General features: G+C 39.0%; 1 protein-coding gene across 8 annotated transcripts in view; it reads left to right on the forward strand.

The window, feature by feature from the left end:
• The first annotated feature begins 567 nt into the window (after positions 1-567).
• nlgn1 (neuroligin 1) overlaps positions 568-18356 on the forward strand; it is a 327369-nt gene continuing 309580 nt past the window's right edge. For 3 of the 8 annotated variants that reach the window (XM_042006516.1, XM_042006519.1, XM_042006520.1), the window contains exon 1: positions 12014-12134. In XM_042006516.1, coding sequence (XP_041862450.1) covers positions 12029-12134 — 106 coding nt within the window. In that variant the 5' untranslated portion in view covers positions 12014-12028. Of the gene's footprint in view, positions 579-11273; positions 12139-12906; positions 12967-18356 lie in introns of those variants that run through there. The other 5 variants (XM_042006521.1, XM_042006522.1, XM_042006515.1 and 2 more) reach the window with 4 other exon arrangements.

Here is an 18356-nt window from a genome sequence, read left to right on the forward strand (position 1 = left end):
TCAGATATGTACAATTCTAATAATGTCTAGGAATAATGCAGTTACAGATACCTACAAACATATTTTGAGACAGAATGGTGGGGCACCATTTTGACTTAAAATAGACTAACTGACTCTCCACATTTCTATTTTAGGTAGCATTAAAGCATTCTTTCCAGTCAGCATAATTTTCTTGCTCGTCTGAAATGTGGGTTTCCTGTTCAGAATTACAATATTCCTAGTGACAACTGTGATTTAAGACTTTCAAGATTTAAAGAAGAAAGTGGCCATTTTGACATATATTAGCTTGACTTATTTATATTTCAGATATCTTTCTTTCTAGTCAAAATGAACATTTCAGATATTTAAAACGACATTTTTACTAGGACAAATGACGTCACATTCCCCATTCATGTGTATTGTGTTTTTACTTCCAGACATACTAAATGACATTCCTCCTATCTAAAATAAACATTTTGGATATCTGAAATAAAATTCTCACTAGGAAAAAGTGGAGGTTCTATTAAAAATCCAATTGTTTCTAGTCTTAATTTTAATTTCAGATATAAAATATGATGACTAAAAAAACGTAATTACCCGTGCGTGACCCAAAAAGCTTAGCGGCTCACATTCCCGTGTGAACATTTGTTATCTACAGAAACTTACAACAAACTGAAAAACAGTGTGACTGAAATTCGAACGAGGCTGTTATTAATCTTTATTACTTGCATAACAATATTTGCGTGAGAAGACCGAGCTTCTTGTCATTTCTTTAGGACGGGGAAGGGCTGCTGCTGTTCACCGAGAAGAGTAAACTATATGTGCTTTCACGTTAGTCACCAAAAGTCTCCAGTATCATCAGTAAAAGCTGTTAAATTAGTCTACAGTCCTTTTCTTTTTATTTAAATAGAGTCGCTATATGTGTCTGAAAAATCACTAAATATTGTGCCACAGTTGCTAGTGTGTTTATTTCTTTTTAAAGTAGCACTGTGTAACTTTATGACCTTAAAATGTGTGTTTCTACCAAGAGTTGATGGTATAAACACATTTATTATGTACATTCTTGGAGCTGCTGTGGCCCTTTTTTTTATTTATTTTTTTTATTCCAGCTTGGTTATAGAAGCATTGCGCTTTATGCACTGTCACATGCCAGCAGCTGGACTGCAGGACACTGGACACTGTACGTTTTTAAACGCACACTGTGGCGGATTCATCAAAGAAACCCAAGAAGACATTATTAGATGAAGAGAGGACAAGAAAGAGAGAAAGGGACAGAGCAAGAGAAAAGACAAGAGTCACCATAAGACTGACTTTTACTGGCTGGAGAGATCTCAGAGAAGAGAACGGATAAAGATGGTTGCGGGATTAGCTGGATCATGAATTTTGCACTTTACGCATAACTTTTCTCACAATTTTGGGGGAAATTGCTAACAAAAATAAAGTGACTGGATCCTCAATTTGAGATAAAAATGTTCTTTAAGCTTGAGATGACTGGGTCTGATATGGCCTGACTTCTATAGGTTTTATGACCATTATAATGTAAAAATGCTGGTAAAGTAGCATTTCTAACCGTCTTCAGTCAGTATTATTAAATGATAGACACATTATAAGCTCACATCAAGTTCATGACACATGCTAGTCATTTTTTAAATTATGGCTCCAAATATTTGTTTTTCTAAAATCCACTGTAAGATGCTACTTTGACACAGGACTGATGTGGATACCATTTCTGTATGGATTGTAGGAAGGCTTGAAGCATTTATCCTATTTGCTCTAAAATAGACCAGCATTTGACTTGCTGTCCAGCTCCTCCAGTCATTCATGTACACACTGTGACCCTGCTGGAAAAATGCAGCAACTTCTACAGCCTTATTAACAGAACAACAAAAGAATCAATGAAAACAATTTGTCTGTCAGCCCTCACACTGTCTCGTTTGTCGCTACTATTCAACAAGTGTTGAATCCATGTTTTACATTTATTTGTGTGCACATGTTTCTGTGCATCATTGTCGATAAGTGATGCTTCTCCTGGTGGAGGGGTAAGTGGGCTTCTTTCTTACAGTGCTATATTCTGGTGCAGGGAGGATGACTTGTCGCCTTCATCACCAGCTCTACCATGTACAGCTCCTGGTTCAGAATTTGGTCCAAAATTTCGTTCCTCTACCCTCTTTATTATTTATATGCAATTATCCGTGTTTTAAAAAAATGATATGAAACAGCATTTAGTTTGAATTCTAGATTTAAAAAGACTGATTTAAAGCAAACTTGTCATAAGTCCAAAAAGATCATTTCAACAGGTTCTTTTTTTTCCTTCCTTTGAAACCAAAAGGGACTATTTAGCATAGTTTAGCTTCATCGAAGTGACAGGGGGTTTAGTTGGCAATTCTTCTGCATCCCTGAACAAATAACAAAACTGCTGACTTTCAATGACCCAGCCAACGAAGCAGTTTATCCTCTTGAATCAATGTGGCAGCATAACATAACCTCACACAATAAATAAAACATCCAGTTCCCAACGAAGGAGAATTAAATGTGATCTCAACCAATATGTTTTTAATCAAAATCGTTATATTTGATAGATATCACCAAGATGGTTGACATTGCATCAAAAGCATATTTTCGGCTTATTAAGCATGTGGAGGATTTATGTGCACATTTAAAAGAGATGATGTATGAATTTAGAAAATCCAGAGTCTGTTAAGTTATGTGTGGCTGGCGCTCCAGGTGAAGGGGCTCCAGCCCGCTCTCCAAACCAGTTTTTGCTATTTTTGGTCTGCCTGTTTTCTTTTTTTTGTTGTAATAAAAACGTACATGTAGAGCCTCAGCTTTTTAAATCTCAGTCAGCATGCAGACATGATGTTTCCAGGACAGCCTCAGTTTTTAGATTATGAGGCTAAAATGATTTAAAATGAACGTATCGATAGATATAGCAGCATAAAGGCTGACCATCCATCCGTCTATTTTCTATATTGTTTTGGCCAATGAGGGTCACGGGGAAGCTGGAGTCTAACCCAGCATTTTAGCAGGTTAGAGGCAAGGTACACCCTGGACAGGTCACCAGTCCATCGCATAAAGGCAGACCAGAAGAAGAAAGCAGAATTTATTACTAACAGAACTTTGTAGAAATAACACACAGATCAAAAGTGACCAAACCTTTTCTCATCTCATCGTTCTCTCAAGTCTTGGCTTTCAGGAGAAAAAATATTGTTATTGAAACAAACACACAACAGAAACTATTTCCATGTTTCCACTTTTTCCTCATTTCCAGTTATTCCTGCTACTATTTACCTGCTATCCTCACTAAACCAACTCCAGCTCAGCTGCTTTGTGGCGCCACCGTGCATCAGAAACGTCTTCTTGGCTTTATTCCAGCCATAGAGGAGCATTATTTTTCTTCTTTTCACACACACATAGAACTTTCTGCTCACTGGTTGATCTTTGGCTGCTCCTGATTGGACGTTAACGTCAATCTAAGCTCTCTGATTGGTGGAAAGTTTCACAGGAAGTGGCTTCATCATCATGTCCAGGTCTAAATAGAGGTCTCTTAGCAACATAGTAGTGATAGTGACTTTTTTATGGTGAAAATTTGATAAATAATGCTGTTATCATGGCTCATTGTGTATTTACCAGATAGAGTCTCAGAATAAAAACTACATTTAGTGGCTGGATTGTAAACCTCCTGGATGGGATAGAAATATCTGTAGATCACCTAAAGGGTAAACTATCATCACAATTTACCCCACAGAGATACACACTACAACTCCTGAGAAACTGCTGATGATATACATGACAGTGCCCGGGGCGCCGGATATCTAGAGGGGTTTTAAGGGTTAAACAAATATATCTTTATATCACTTAAGATGTTTAATTAAAGAAGCTGTAAATTATCAGTAATGGTGCATTTCACTCTCATGTACAAATCCAGTTGCATGGCACCAACATACAGCTCAACTCAACTTTATTTATACAACAAAAGAAAATTCTAAAACACAGAAATGCCAGTACTAATAATAATTTACTACTAGCAGTAAAATGCGAACATAATCAGTAAAAAACAGCAAACTTGTTTGCATCACAGAGATTCTACAACTTTACAAAACTGCATCCTACTCACAAGTTGTTTGATTTTGGAACTAAAGCTGATATGATGTGTAGACATACTGATTATGTCAGTTATGTGATCTCACTGATTTGTGAAGCATGCATTGATTCATTATAATGTTCTCGTCCAACATTAGTGATGGTGGCTCCACCTGTCAGCTCAAAATGTAATATAAAATAAAACAGCTCAGGAAAAATCTTCCTGGATTTTTTTGTACGGATGAACAGTGTGCACACAACCACCATGCACAAACATCTAAAGGGAAAATCTGCTGGAGCTCTCCAGCCCAAAACAATGAGGCAACAGTGTGAATATTTATCGCATCACGTTACATTTGGTGCTTGGCTGGTATCAGTTCCGGGGAGTCCTGCTTGTGTGATTATCTCCTGTGTTTATCTCTTCTTTGATAAATCCAGCAGTCCGTCTTTGCAGTGGTACAGTTTTGCTACTGAAGCAAAACTACCTCAAACCCACTTTGCCCACCTGTGTGGATGCTCAGAACAACTCAGAAACCTTTAATAAGTGAGCCTGCAATCGGCAGTTTGTGGAGGGTTAGTCCCTGCAGTTTCAGTGCAGGTTTCACCAGGTGTGAGCATAACACCGGAGCCCCTGTCTGCACCTGCAGACCTCGCTGGGAGATGTTTGCAAGACAGACTTTACAATCACAAACACGCCACAATGAAAATACTATCAAAGATCAATGAGGCCTTTGGCAATATGTGGAGGATTTATTATAAATCTGTCAGTAGTGTTAAATGTCTCACATTGAATAGGTTAAATGACGTCCTTTAGGCTGTGTAAGTGCATTCTTTGTGGATTATGTCATTAGCCCACAGATGGCATCAGATTCTACCAGATTAGGACCTTTGGGAAGCAGGACCTCACTCACAGCTGTAATCTTGAAAGTATTCCTATTGGAATACCGGGATAAAGATTCTGAGTAACAATGTAACTTTAACTGAATTGTTATGTTTCCGGCTGGTGTCCGCCTGTCTGTCTGTCTGTCTGTCTGTCTGTCTGTTAGCAACATAACTCAAAATTTATGTACAGATTTTGATTACATTTTCAGTAAATGTCAGAAATAGAATAGAGAATAAGTTCTTACATTTTGGGGGTGATCCAGATCACCGTATGCATTCAGTAAGTTTTAAAGGATTCTTTACTACGGAGAGATCGAGATAATTTAGCCATTAAAGCTTCTAACTCGTCAGATAATGCCTACAAACACTGGCAAATAAATAAATAAATAAATATTACGATTTAAAATTACAAGATGACATTGCTGTAGATGTTATAATTTGACATTGTTTGACACAGATCATGTTGATATTCTGAATCTTGTCTAAAAGGGTAGAAATGGGGGTACTGGGTGGGCTGCTGGGCGTTTTGGGGGCTTTTCTCGGTGACCCTATGGCTTGGTGGAGGTCTGCGCTCTCTGAGTCGCTCTAGTTGTTTTTAGGTTTATTTGTTTTTGTACTTTTAACATTTATAACTCCATTCCTCATGGGGATCCTCCACGCCGGGACCTTAGCCTGCTTGGTTTGCAGGGTTGTTGCCATGGGGATGGATGGGTCCCTGAGGGCCCTGCACTACAGCCCTAATGGCTGTGGTGTGGGCCCCGCCCTTTCTGGACGAACTTTTATGTGCATTTTATTACGCTAAACACTTTGTGCTACTCATGTATCACAAGTGCTTTATAAATAAAATTTGACTTAGTTTGAATATTAGAATTTTAGACATGGAATCAAATTGGATATTTAGCGTAGAATATACATTATTTATTTATTTATTTATTTAATACCAGCATGGTTTCTCATGTTTTCAGGAGTTTAAAAGTCTCAGGTAAGAAACTGTTCAGTAGTTTTGTGTGTAGCGTTTAGCGTCATTAAACATCAAAGATGTTTAAAAAAATTATTAATTTTAATGATTTCATGAAATTATGTTATTAATTCCCTCGTGGGGCACCACCACACAGATAGCTTTATTCTAATCTAATGGCTGTGTGGACACCATTAGAGAACTAAATTAATTAATTTAATAAATTAATTAATTCAAGCTAGTCAAATCAGTCAGTTATCAATCAATCAGTCTCAGGACTCTAATAACGTGAATTCTTACGTCGAAGGGACCCATAACATGGTTCAAAGGAGGAGTTCACAATAACCAGACCAGTTTAGGATAAATATGAGATATTTATTACTAAACTAATAATGCATAAATGAAAAGGAAATATTTAAAAAGGACTTCGCATGGAGAAATGAATCAAACATTGTAAAATGCAGAATATGGAGTTCAAACCAGAATCTTATTTCAATGTGTCAGAATGAATGAAATGTATGCAAGAAATGAACAAAAGTTAATTAACCTGCGGTGTTAATTAAACTAAGGTTCAGGACTGAAAAAGATCTCTAAATCCTGAAAGGAAAAAGGGAAAACTGAATCTCATCTGTTTAAAGCTGGAAGTTTAACCAAGATGTAGAACTACTAAGGTCACTGTCAGACAACCAACCATTCTTGAGCAGAAAAGCAGAGAATTGATCCGAGCAGGACTCGTCCGGTTTTGTTTGGATCGAGCCGACTTACGACCGTTGTGGTGACTCTGATGGCAAGTGAATAAGTTGGTGCAGGTGGTTTGGATCCCGAACGACTTCCAGAAAGCCAGAAGATGCGTCACGTGGTGGTCGAAGGGTTTGGATCAGGCAGTTCTGTGATGCGGACTCTCCCACGGCTCGGCTGGTGGTATCGATGATGGACAGTGAATGACTTGCGGTGATAGGGCAAAAGATGAAAAATGTCCAGCTTTAGGTCAGTCCAAAAGAACTCTGTAGCACTGGTTCTGGAGCTTTGGTCTGCCTGCGTTAACCAGTTATCCAAAGTAAAGATCAAAATTTAGGATCAATATTAAAAGTCCAAAAGATAAAAACACAACTCAAGAAAAGCGAAGTATTAGCTGGAAAAAAAGGAATGAACTACGGAGTTAATCAGTCCAAAAAAAGGAACAAAAATTGTCAATCATGCATCTTGAATGCAGGCACTAACTTAGAATAGGGTGATGTTCTTCACATCACTACGAACTTAATTCTCTGGCAGCATCTCTCTCTTTCTTGCGTCTAACTCTGAAAAAGAGCCATGTCTGGAGAGGAAGGTTGAAGACTTGGAGAGGGCCTCCAAGAGCAGAGAACTTGAAGTCAACTTGAAGCAGCGAGGACCAAAAGAGGAAGAGCCAACAGAGGAAGAGAGAACTAAACTCTTTGTTCTGAGTTCAAAAAGTGTTAGTTTGAAAACCTGCCCCATGGAAGGATGTGTGACCATTATCTTGACCAATAACAGTCTTGTGGGCTGGTTTTGGGGTCAGATAGCAGATCCAGAGGGGCTGGTCTGATCATTTTGTAAAGAGTTATCAAATTAAACATTTTGTGAATATATCTATATATCCAAGTTATTAAAGCTTTAAATGAGACATCATTAAAATCCAGTGAGTCATTGCAGACGATACAATAGTGAAAAAGGTTATATCTCACACAAACACAGTAATAAAGTTTCAGGTCACCAATTAATCAAGCTTGTTGATTAAACCTTGTACACAATGATAATGATTATATGCATGCACATGGTATCAAGATAAAACACACATATACATATATATAAATGTATCTATTTAAATGAACATTTTAGACTAGCAAAGTATGATCTTTTACTTTTCACACAAAGTCTTGTCTTCTCTGTGCGGGGACACAGGGTCCAGGTGTTCTGCCTGAAAAAGGGGGTTTTTCTTTATCAGTTGAAGCAAAACACAAGTTTAGGAAGAGACAGTTTCAAAGTGGACATTTTGGATGAGGAGTTGCATCTGGGACCCTTTGGTTGTTAACTAAAAAGCAAATTTATGCTGCAGAAAATTAAAGTTCAGAAATTTCCCAGATCTCGTAAATAACTCAATGACGTCCTCCCCAGTCCATGTTGGAGAGTCGACCTTTGTTGACCTGTGGAGCTGGAAACCAAGTCATAAATTTGAGTCAGACCCCCACTTTGGGAGTGAGACTGTTAGTCTGTAAAGGGGAGAAAAATCCTCAAAGGTGTTTAATTCAGTCACAATTAAACAAAAGTTCCAATCTTTATTTTGAAGACGCTGGAATCTGCTACATGTGGTACAGCAGCAGCTCTATGTTACCCACTGATGTCCGGTGGACGTGAATCCACGTTCGGATCAGTTGTTGTTGCCTTCGACCTTCAGAGTCTTGTCTTTTGCTCTGCACATCCAAACATCTTTCTTCTTATTTCTCCTCTGTAGAATTTAGCAACAACTTTATTTCCTTCTTTATTTTGCTGAAAAAGTCATTTCAGAGCTTTCTTTATCAGGGTGGAGATGTACAACGGCCATGACAGCTTCTGCAACAACATGAATAGCATTTCCTGGCTGTCAAGATCTGAATTCCTTCTATTAGGACCTTACATTCATCATGTAATGTCAGCTAAATGTTTTATAAAATGTAGTTTTCTGCGCATTTTTTTTTTTTACTAAATATTGAAATCCAACTACTTGTAGGAAAATGTTTATTAATCATTTTTATGTCATGCTTAGGCAAAATCTTATTAAAGTTAAGCTAGGACTGCAGGAAAAAAACAAGCAAACAAACACAACCACACTAAAAACTGGGCCTCAAAACTAATATTTTCTTGCAATTCATGTTCTAGAGGAATACTAAGTATATTTTATTAATTCCAGAAAATGCTGTTTATGAGCATAACCTAAACAGCTTTTGTAAGCAAAACTTAAATTGGGAGAAATTAGGAGAGCATTTCTTAGGCTTCTGCTTGAAAATGTCATCCCCGTAATTAAATGAGTAAATCTCTGCAACCACAACGTCTTTTGGAGTCATAGTGAAGGGAGATTTGTTAGTGCACGTCATTAATCACCTTAGTGGCAGCTAATGGGGATCTGAATAATCTGAATAAAGAACATGTGTTAGTAGGGAAAAATAAATGAAGATAGCCTACAGGTCATATCTAAGTCGAATTGCAGTGAAACCGCAAAAGTATTTTAGCAATCCACCCCTTCATCCCCACAAAGCCAGGGATTAGCCTCCATCGAACCGATCATGTTTGAAACCTGGTGGACGTCGGACGTCGTTCACGCCTCCGCATCGTCCATTAATTTATGATAATGGCCACCTCGTTGGACATTATCCCTTACATATATGCTTGTAGAAAACTGACCTTCAATGCAGATTATTTTTTTGCATTCTTTCTCTTGCAATTACAGGACATTTGATTTTTCAAATGAGGAAATTATTTTTCTCTGTTTGCCTGTAGAAAATGCTTCTTCTTGAAATTAGTGAAAATGACTGAAAAATAAAAATGCATATAGAGCCATAAGAAATAAATGTAACAGGTTTGAAAAGTTTTTTTTTAATTTATTAAAATGATTGTTGTTTTATGGGCAATAACTATTAGGGTCTTTTAGTTCCAGGTTCAATGTGTGCAGGAAGGTCATTTAAATTTTTTTTTGATAAAACATTGAACCAGTCCGGCCCTCAACTTGTTCCAATTTTTTCATTTTGGCCCGCTGTGTATTTGAATTTGATACCCCTGGTCTAGCAGATCATAGTACTGAATGTTAACATTATCTTTACAAAGACCAACACTGATAAAGTCTAAAATCAGAGGTTTTAATGCAGACAGTTTAGGAGACGTCTCTAAAATGGACATTTTAGTCCAGTTTGCCACCATCTCTTCTCAACGTCCCCTAACTGGGGGACCTTAAGTTTTAACAGGTTGATATTTGGGATCCACTTTCTTAGTATTAGATGTTTACATATAAACCTGTAAACATTTTGAGAAACTGGCAAAAATGACATTTAAAACAAACGGCATTACTGACTTCCTGTCATCTGGACAGACTTCTTGTGTTGCTTTGTGTGTGTGTGTGTGTGTTTCTCCTTGTTTTCCTTCCCAGGAAACCAAAGTTTTCTTGATCAAACACTTTCACACACTTCAGTGTGATCTCTGTTCCTCCCTCGCTTTTTCTCCTCATCTTCTTGTTATAGTTCTCCTGCTGCTGCTGATGAAAACTTATATATTTAGCTTTTTCACACCTCTCTGCCACTCATCCTGTGCTCTGACTCGTGCACGTGTGCGTGCATCAGAGGGAAGGGGGGTGGGCTGCGTGTAATGGTGTCATATTTCTTTTAAGCTGTCCTCACTTGCAGTGTTTTATCACGTTCTGTTAACGTGATTGCCTGATGATTCAAAGTGTTGCAGTGTTTGCAAGCAGCAGCATAATCTTGGAGAATGAGCCTGACTCCTCTGCCTTCGTTTTTCAAATCAAGCGCACACATACACACACACACACACACACTGATACGACACATAAACTTGCATTGACAGAAGTTTACAATAAAACTGTTTAGGTTCCCTTTTGTTTCCCCAACCTGGGGAATGTTTTGTGGCGTCTAGAAGTTGGAACCTCAGCCTCTGAGTCTCGTGGGTTTGGGTTGTGACGTCAGACATTTCGTCTTCCTGGAGCTGTTCCTGAGCAGTTTTATGAGGTCCTGAGGAGCACTAACAAACCCTCTCTGCCCAGGAGGTTTTACTGTATTAAATTACCAAAGTCAAGTCATTTTTACAACTATAATCAGTTCAAGACAATTCATTGTGATCAAAACAAAACAAATCCACATTAGTCCAGTTTATTGCTCATTTTGTAACTTGCTTGTACCCAGTGAGGTGGGACATGATGGGTATACAGAAATTTTGAATGAAATGTGTTTTTGGTGTGAGGTTGCAGTTGATTCTTATGCAGTTTAACTGATAGACAAACCAGGCTGACAGACCTCTGGATGATGATTATTTCACCTGCTGCCATGTGCTGTAAATAAAATGAGTGTCATTGTTTAACTGATGTGCCTATGTAAGGGTATGAAACCAGTTTAATTTTCTTTAATTTCTGACAATGTTATTCCTTTTCTACACATGCATGCTGACTCTTTCTTGTTTTCTGTGTTGCAGAGGGCAGACTGTGGACTTCACCCTGTAACTCTAACCACCTGATCTAATGCATCGTCACCTCTGCTTCTGTTGCTGAGCGCTCACCTGAAAACGATGGGAACCCTTATCACCGTCTGGCTTCTCTACCCCCTGAGAAATGATGTTTAAAGATGAACTTTTTCTTCTTCACTGCAAAGCTTTCTGAAAGGACCTTTCTGAGGAGTATTTTCTGTTTCATTGTGAGGAATATTTGTCAGATTTTGCTTCACCAAGCAGGAGGAAGATTGATGGCTGCTACCTTTCCTCTGGATGGTTTGTACCACCGGAGTTTAAAAAAGGATCATTAGTAACGGCGACCCTCGTCTGCTCCGGAATTACCCACGCTCTTATGCCTGTGTGTGAATGTGATTTAAATGTGGTTGTGTGTTTCTGTTTGCAGCTACATGGCATAAGGAAGAGATAAATAAAGTTTTTATTCAGTGAGGACAAGAGAGGTATAAGGCAAACAAGATGAAAACGGGAATAGCAGCCATGTCCCAGTGGAGGCGCCATTCCAGGACTGTTTGTTGTCTTTTCCAAACTGCCTTGAGCAGCGGCAGAAGGATGGAATATTTACGACTTGGAGGTTCATCGTATATTGGCGGGTGGATTTCCATGCTAATATGGCTAGGGATGCTGCTTCTGCTGGCGTGTCCAGTCACCGTGTTGGCTCAGAAACTCGATGAGAACGACCCAGTGGTCACCACTGCTTATGGCAAGCTGCGTGGCATCAAGAAGGAGCTCAACAATGAGATCCTGGGTCCTGTCGTACAGTTTCTGGGTGTGCCGTATGCTGCCCCGCCCACTGGCGAGCGCCGTTTCCAACCTCCTGAGCCACCAGCATCGTGGTCAGACATCCGCAACGCCACACACTTTGCCCCAGTATGTCCTCAGACCATTGTGGAGGGCCGTCTGCCAGACGTCATGCTGCCTGTGTGGTTTACCAACAGCATTGATGTGGTGTCCACTTACGTCCAGGACCAGAGCGAGGACTGCCTCTATCTTAACATCTACGTCCCCACTGAGGATGGTGAGTTAGCCTGCAGGCCCAGGGTAGGATGGTTGTGGGTGAATTATGAGACAGGGCGTTTGGAATTCAACCCACAACTGTCTATTAGAGAAACTTTGTGTTACTGGAGTGTGACGTCTTTAGTGTGAAAGTGCATCTCCGTCTCCGTATGTTGGCCAGTAGAGGGAAAGCATGACCTTGTGCATGTTTAATGTGCATGACACTGCTTATATGACTGGAGTGTGTGGAACTGATTTGTGAGAAAGAAACCAGCATTCACACACTTTAATCTTCTCTTAATTCCCATCCCAAGTTGCCCCAGTCGTTTCCTTCCATCCTCCGTCCAATCTGACCTTTCCTGCTCCACCACATTGCTCCTCAGACACATTTCTCTCTCATTTCTTGCTTCTCTTTCTTCCCATTGTCTTATTTGCCCTCCACTGCACCTTCCCCTCCTCTTTCCTCTCCCATGTCTCTATCTCATCATAACATATTGTGCTCTGCCACAAAGGCTACAGTTCATTAAACAAGACAGTCGTTGTCATGATCATCGCCGATTGATTTGGCTGACTGAATGACTGAATACTGCTCTGATTGAGCTGGCGTGATTCATTCCTTCGCTCTGTCTTTACTTCCTCTTTCCTTCTGCTCTAAGTCAGTCAATCAGCTTTGTGTACATGATGTGTATCAGTGTATGGGTGTGTATGTGTGTGAGTGTGTGCATGCCAGCTCCTGTGTGCTCTGCGCGTCCAGGGGCTCCATGTTATTCTTTAGTTTTCTATTCATTTTACAGTCAAAAGAATATCCAAGGAATGTGCCAGGAAACCGGGCAAGAAAATATGTAGACAAGGAGGTATGTATAATCTGAATGCAACCTATACTATGCCATAGAAGGAAGAAGAAAAAAAGCAACAAAGAGTGTATGTGGTACAGCACGGCGGATAAAGAGGAGTCACAACACTGAGGTCTACAAATTAATCAGGTCAAGACTCAGGCCAGCCGCTAGCATAAATCTTTTGGATCTTTTAAATCCTCATGGCAATTAATTTAAAACAAATTCAACATTTTTAAAACCAGTTTCCTCTGACTGAGTATATTGGGAGTAAAGGGGGCATGAAAGGCCTGCTCACATCGTGATGGCAATGAGATACATGCTTGTGAAACCCTGAGTCATGCTTGAAGTTTGTAAGCCTCTGATAATGGAATGACGGCGAGGTGTGTTGCAGCACATCTTCATGTGCCCTGTTTGGTCAGCAAGAGTGAGAGATTTGATTGGCTGCCAGATCTGAGGCCAGGAGGAGTGTGGTAATGTTGGCTGATGTGCGGTGAGATAGCAGCATATTAGATAAGGCAAACAACACACACACACACACACACACACACTCTGACGACGATGTAGCGGAGTTAAATAAGATGAGCTCAGGCTGGACCTTGACTGTGTAATCTCCATTAAAAGAAAGCGGAGCTGTGTTCAGGTTGGCTCAGGCTACTGTTCCAAGCACTGTTTCATCAAGATAATGCCCTCCACCTCCCTGTCTCTCTCCTGTGTCTCTCAGCCTCCCTCTCTCTCTTGAAGGGTGCACATGTTTGACTTCTATAGTGCAAGTGTTCATGTGTTGATGTTAGACAGAGTGAAAGGGGGAGAGATGCTGACAGTGTCCTTGATAAGGTCTGGATGTTAATGTCATTGTCTTGGCAGCAGCTCACATTATCACCTATTTCATATTCTCCATCTTTATATAGATATATGTACATACTGACCTCACTATTTTTATTTATTTGCACTTTTAATGCATTGCAAACACAAATGCTAAAGAGGGATGTTTGCTTACAAAAGGGGAGTCAAAGTCATTTTAGTTATGGGCCCAATCTTCAACTGGGCCGGACCAGTAAAATAACAGCATGATCTCCTATAAATAACAAAAACTCCAAATTTACCTTTTGCATTAGTGCAAAGAAGTACGAGTACATTATCCAAATGTTTGCATGGACTATTCTTTCATAAAACAGAAGATCATGTTATCTATCATTTACATATTTAATTCCAGGTATCTGGAAGTGAAAAATCCAGTTTTTCATGTTACGATTACCGTCATTTTTTAAGATCTAGAAGTTATTTTAAATGTATTTATGTGCACATTTCCACATGTTTGTGGTAATCCTGACCACCTGAATGTACTTACAGAGAAAAGATAGAACATGTTATCCCCTGCCTTGGAAATGTTTTACATGTAGAGATAAATAAATACAAATGAACAAATTAGGAAATACAGTTAATGTCTTCTATGTCATTTATTCATTATCTGAACCGCTTCATCCATTACGGGTCGTGGGGAAGCTGGAGCCAACCCAGCATTTAAGAGGGGAGAGGCAGGTACACCCTGGACAGGTCACCAGGCCATCGCAGTCTATGTCATTTTCACATTCTCTAATTCATCCCATGGGCCAGATGGGACCCTCTGGCAGGCTGGTTTTGGTCCTCAGGCCGTAGGTTTGACACCTCTGTTATACAGGCTTGCATGTTACTCCCACAGCATGGAGGTTAATCCAGGCAGTCTCATCTCTTCCGGATGTTTATTTTTTCATAAGACACAATGGCTACTAATGAAGCAAAAAAGAAAAGTGAGATGGCAGAGCTGGTGGTTCTGCTTTTTTCTTTAGGTCAGATTTACCACCAACTGGCTGTGCACTGAAAGCAACAAACAGCAATACCATTTATTTTGTCCCATGTGTGTCTACATTAGTACAGCATGTAATATACCAAAACGTCAGTGTGCACCTAAAATACCAGAATGAGATTGGGTATATATTTTCTGTATGCATTATGCAATACAGTTTGGAAATTATTAATGACTACGAGTTATTCAAAAGTTTCTCTTTGAAACAGTTTCTTTTGTGCCATAAATACATGCATCTTTTCCATAATTCACTTGCCATAAATATGTATTTTCATTCATGTTGACTGTGTGAAAGTCACAACTCTGTAAATGTCAACATAATGTGGATTGTAAAAATGTAGGGGTTGGAAGAAAAACACATTTAAAAATTTTGAAGGCCCGTATGTACCTGGACATGAGTATCCTGAAGTAAAAAGTGTTTAAAGTACTTCAGGAATCACATCCACGTACCATGAATTTGACAAAGACCTGGGAGTTTGTAGTTTGTGCTTTGCTTGAGTTAAAGGAGGAGCATATGTCTAGCTTGAGTTATTGGACCTGTAGGATTTCATAGTCATTTAAGTAATCGCTGCATCAGTACTGTGGTCCAAAATCAATCTTGTGCAGCGATAGACGTTAATCATTAAGAGGCAAAGGATATTTCTGTGGACAATTTTAGAACATCACTCATTATTTAACAACAGTAGTTTAGTCATCGGTGCATGTGAGGACAGATGATGACAAGCGACTGGGTAATTTCATGGCTTGACGGTGTGTTAGATGTATTTAATAACTGCGGCATGATATAAAATAATGTACCTGTAAATGTGGTGAAGAATCTCCTTCAATCAAATCTGTGTTATGCAGAAATCAATGCATTATAATATCTAAGGAATGTAAAATCTATACTCAGCCTTTATCTGCCAGCATTTAGTAACAGCTCTGATCTTTAGCTTATACCACCAAATACTCTGTCCCTCTCCTCTGGATGATTTCCTTGCTTTACTGAATTCGAAAACCTGTAGATGAACATGGAAATTTATTCAGATTAATAGATACGTTTTTAAAATAATTTATCCAAGAGTTTTTAATGTGAACCAAAATCCATCTGGACCCACAAAGAAATTCAAATTACTGCAATTCATTTAATTTATTTCCTGAATGTCCAGAGGAAGCCAATATGATGCACTTTAGTATAGGAATGCCACCTGTCCTGCAGGTTTCAGATCATGAAAAAAATAAGACAGTTCACGTCTCAAATCCAAGTCCGAGTCGTCTTTTGAGTGCGAGTCCAAGTCGTGTCTTCAGTCACTGGAAATATGAGAAGTGTGATTTAAGTCTGAGTCCCAGACTCGAGTCCCGATCTCTGGTGTTATGTCTTTATATAAAAAGGCCCCACTGACCACCACCTGCTGGCGTGGTAGAAAAAGAAGCTCTTTCGTAAGTAAAACAGAATTAGTGCTGAAAAAGTAGAACACTTTATTTTGTTTACATGCATGGGCAGAAAATCGGAGCATATGTTTACAAATTTGCATATGATTTAGAGATCCATTCATTAATATTTAGAAGGAATCAAGTAATACTTTGACCACCAGGAACTGATTCTTAAATTTAGTTACTGTTTTGATGGTTTTTGATAAGTGTAACTTGATTTAAACCATTATTAACATTTGATTCTGAATTTCAAAGCAAACTAATTTCTACACATTTTAAAGATACAGAAACATTAAATCAAATTCTAATTCACTATAACCCATATTATCAAAATATCTCTGATTAATTAACATCTATCTAAATTCAGTGTATTATAGACCATATCAGTCCACTTCGTTATAATTTGACTCATTCAGTATCAACTTATAAAAAGTTGGTAGGCTAAAAAAACAAGTTTGCATCAAGTCTTTACTTTCAGACCCGGACTGGGACACAAAGTTAGACCGGGAGTCATACACTCACTCAGGCCATAGCTAGCCATAGCTTAGTGGGAACTTATAAGAACAAATCGTTTAGTCTGTGGGTGGATACCAGTACCAGGCAGGCCAATCAGCTGCACCGATGTAGAGCATGTGACATCATTATTTACAAGCAGGCCAGTCAGGCCACTTAAGGTCCAGGCCACAGGAATTGTCCCGCTCCTCCCGAGGCCAGTCCAGGCCTGCTTCGATTCAACCCACTACACTGCACATGCACGGAGCGGTGGGCCACAGAAGAAAGAAAAAACTCCCTTTAATGGGAGCAAAATGAGCACAAAAACTAAAAATGTGCAGAAGGAGGAGCAGTGGAAAAAAGACTGGCATGAGCTAACACCAGCAAGAAGGACAGGAAACGCCAAAAGACCGAGCAGCAGTTGGTGTAACCGTAGTCCTCATGAGGTGAGGACTACGGTTACGTCCTTCGTCAGCTGATTCGATTAAGTGGTCTTAAAAGGTTAAAGGGTTTTTTTCTCTTCTTTTTTTGTGTGCTGCATCTTGAATGCAGTCATTGAGTTACCAAATATAAGCTCTGTAACATTTGACCAGCACCTCCCTCCTTCCACATGTCCTTCCTTCTTATGAGGACCCTGTCAATGATTTATAAATAGATGCTCCAGGATGACAGGTGGGCCCAAAAGGCACGCTTTTGGGTTTCTGAATGATTTAACAGGTTTTCACAAAAAGAACGTATAAGATCTAGTAGGAAAGACCTACAAATGTAAAGCAGCAGCAAAGACTGTGTTCATGTCTATCTGAGGTTGAAACTGTGGCTAACAGAAACAGAAATACATGAACGAATTATTGAATCAATAAATAAAATGCTTTATATTTATTAATATATATTTCCCCTCAAATCAGAACCAAGAAGAAGAAGAAAAAAAAACAAACAGAAAGTTGCAACTTTTCATGTAAAGAATATTCTGAACTTGCCTAGTGAGCAAATTCTCCTTTTTTATTATTATTATAACATTTTTACCTAGTTCATCTCAACATTTTATCCAGACTCGCGTTAGCGCACGTCCTGAGTGCAAAAGTGAAACCAAGTAACAAAATGATCAACGCAAACCGAGCCAGATGTCAGCAAAACATTGCTGGTATAGTTTCCAGTGTAGCACTGGTTTAGTGTGAACACATGAATACACTGGTGCGAAGGCAGAATAAGAAGTTTGCTTTGCAACAGGTCCACTAATAAATGTCCTTAATTTTTGGTGATTATGAAACATAATTAGAAAATGGAAATGCATGGGTCTATGAATATTATTTTAACCACTAAGGCGCCAGAGATTTTTATGTTTTTAAGGCATACTATAAATGAGAAAAAAGGTTAAATATGAACCAGAGTTTATGATGGCAGTAAAAATACTCATCTAATTTTGTATTTGTGGCATCACAGGTTGGCAGCCATATTAGATCCCATAACTTTCACTATGAACTATGACATTTATATATAATCAGTGTTTAGTATTGATTAAATCTTTCCAAAACACCCAGTTGTCTCATTAAACTGTCTGATCCACCTGATGCTCTTTCCTAATTTTTTAAATACACTCAACTATCATCATGGAAATTCATAAAGCTATCAGAATCTCTGCCGCTCCCTCAGATGTTTCAGT

This window comes from Melanotaenia boesemani, chromosome 14 (genome assembly GCF_017639745.1).
Source record: "Melanotaenia boesemani isolate fMelBoe1 chromosome 14, fMelBoe1.pri, whole genome shotgun sequence".
Classification (NCBI taxonomy): Eukaryota; Metazoa; Chordata; class Actinopteri; order Atheriniformes; family Melanotaeniidae; genus Melanotaenia; species Melanotaenia boesemani.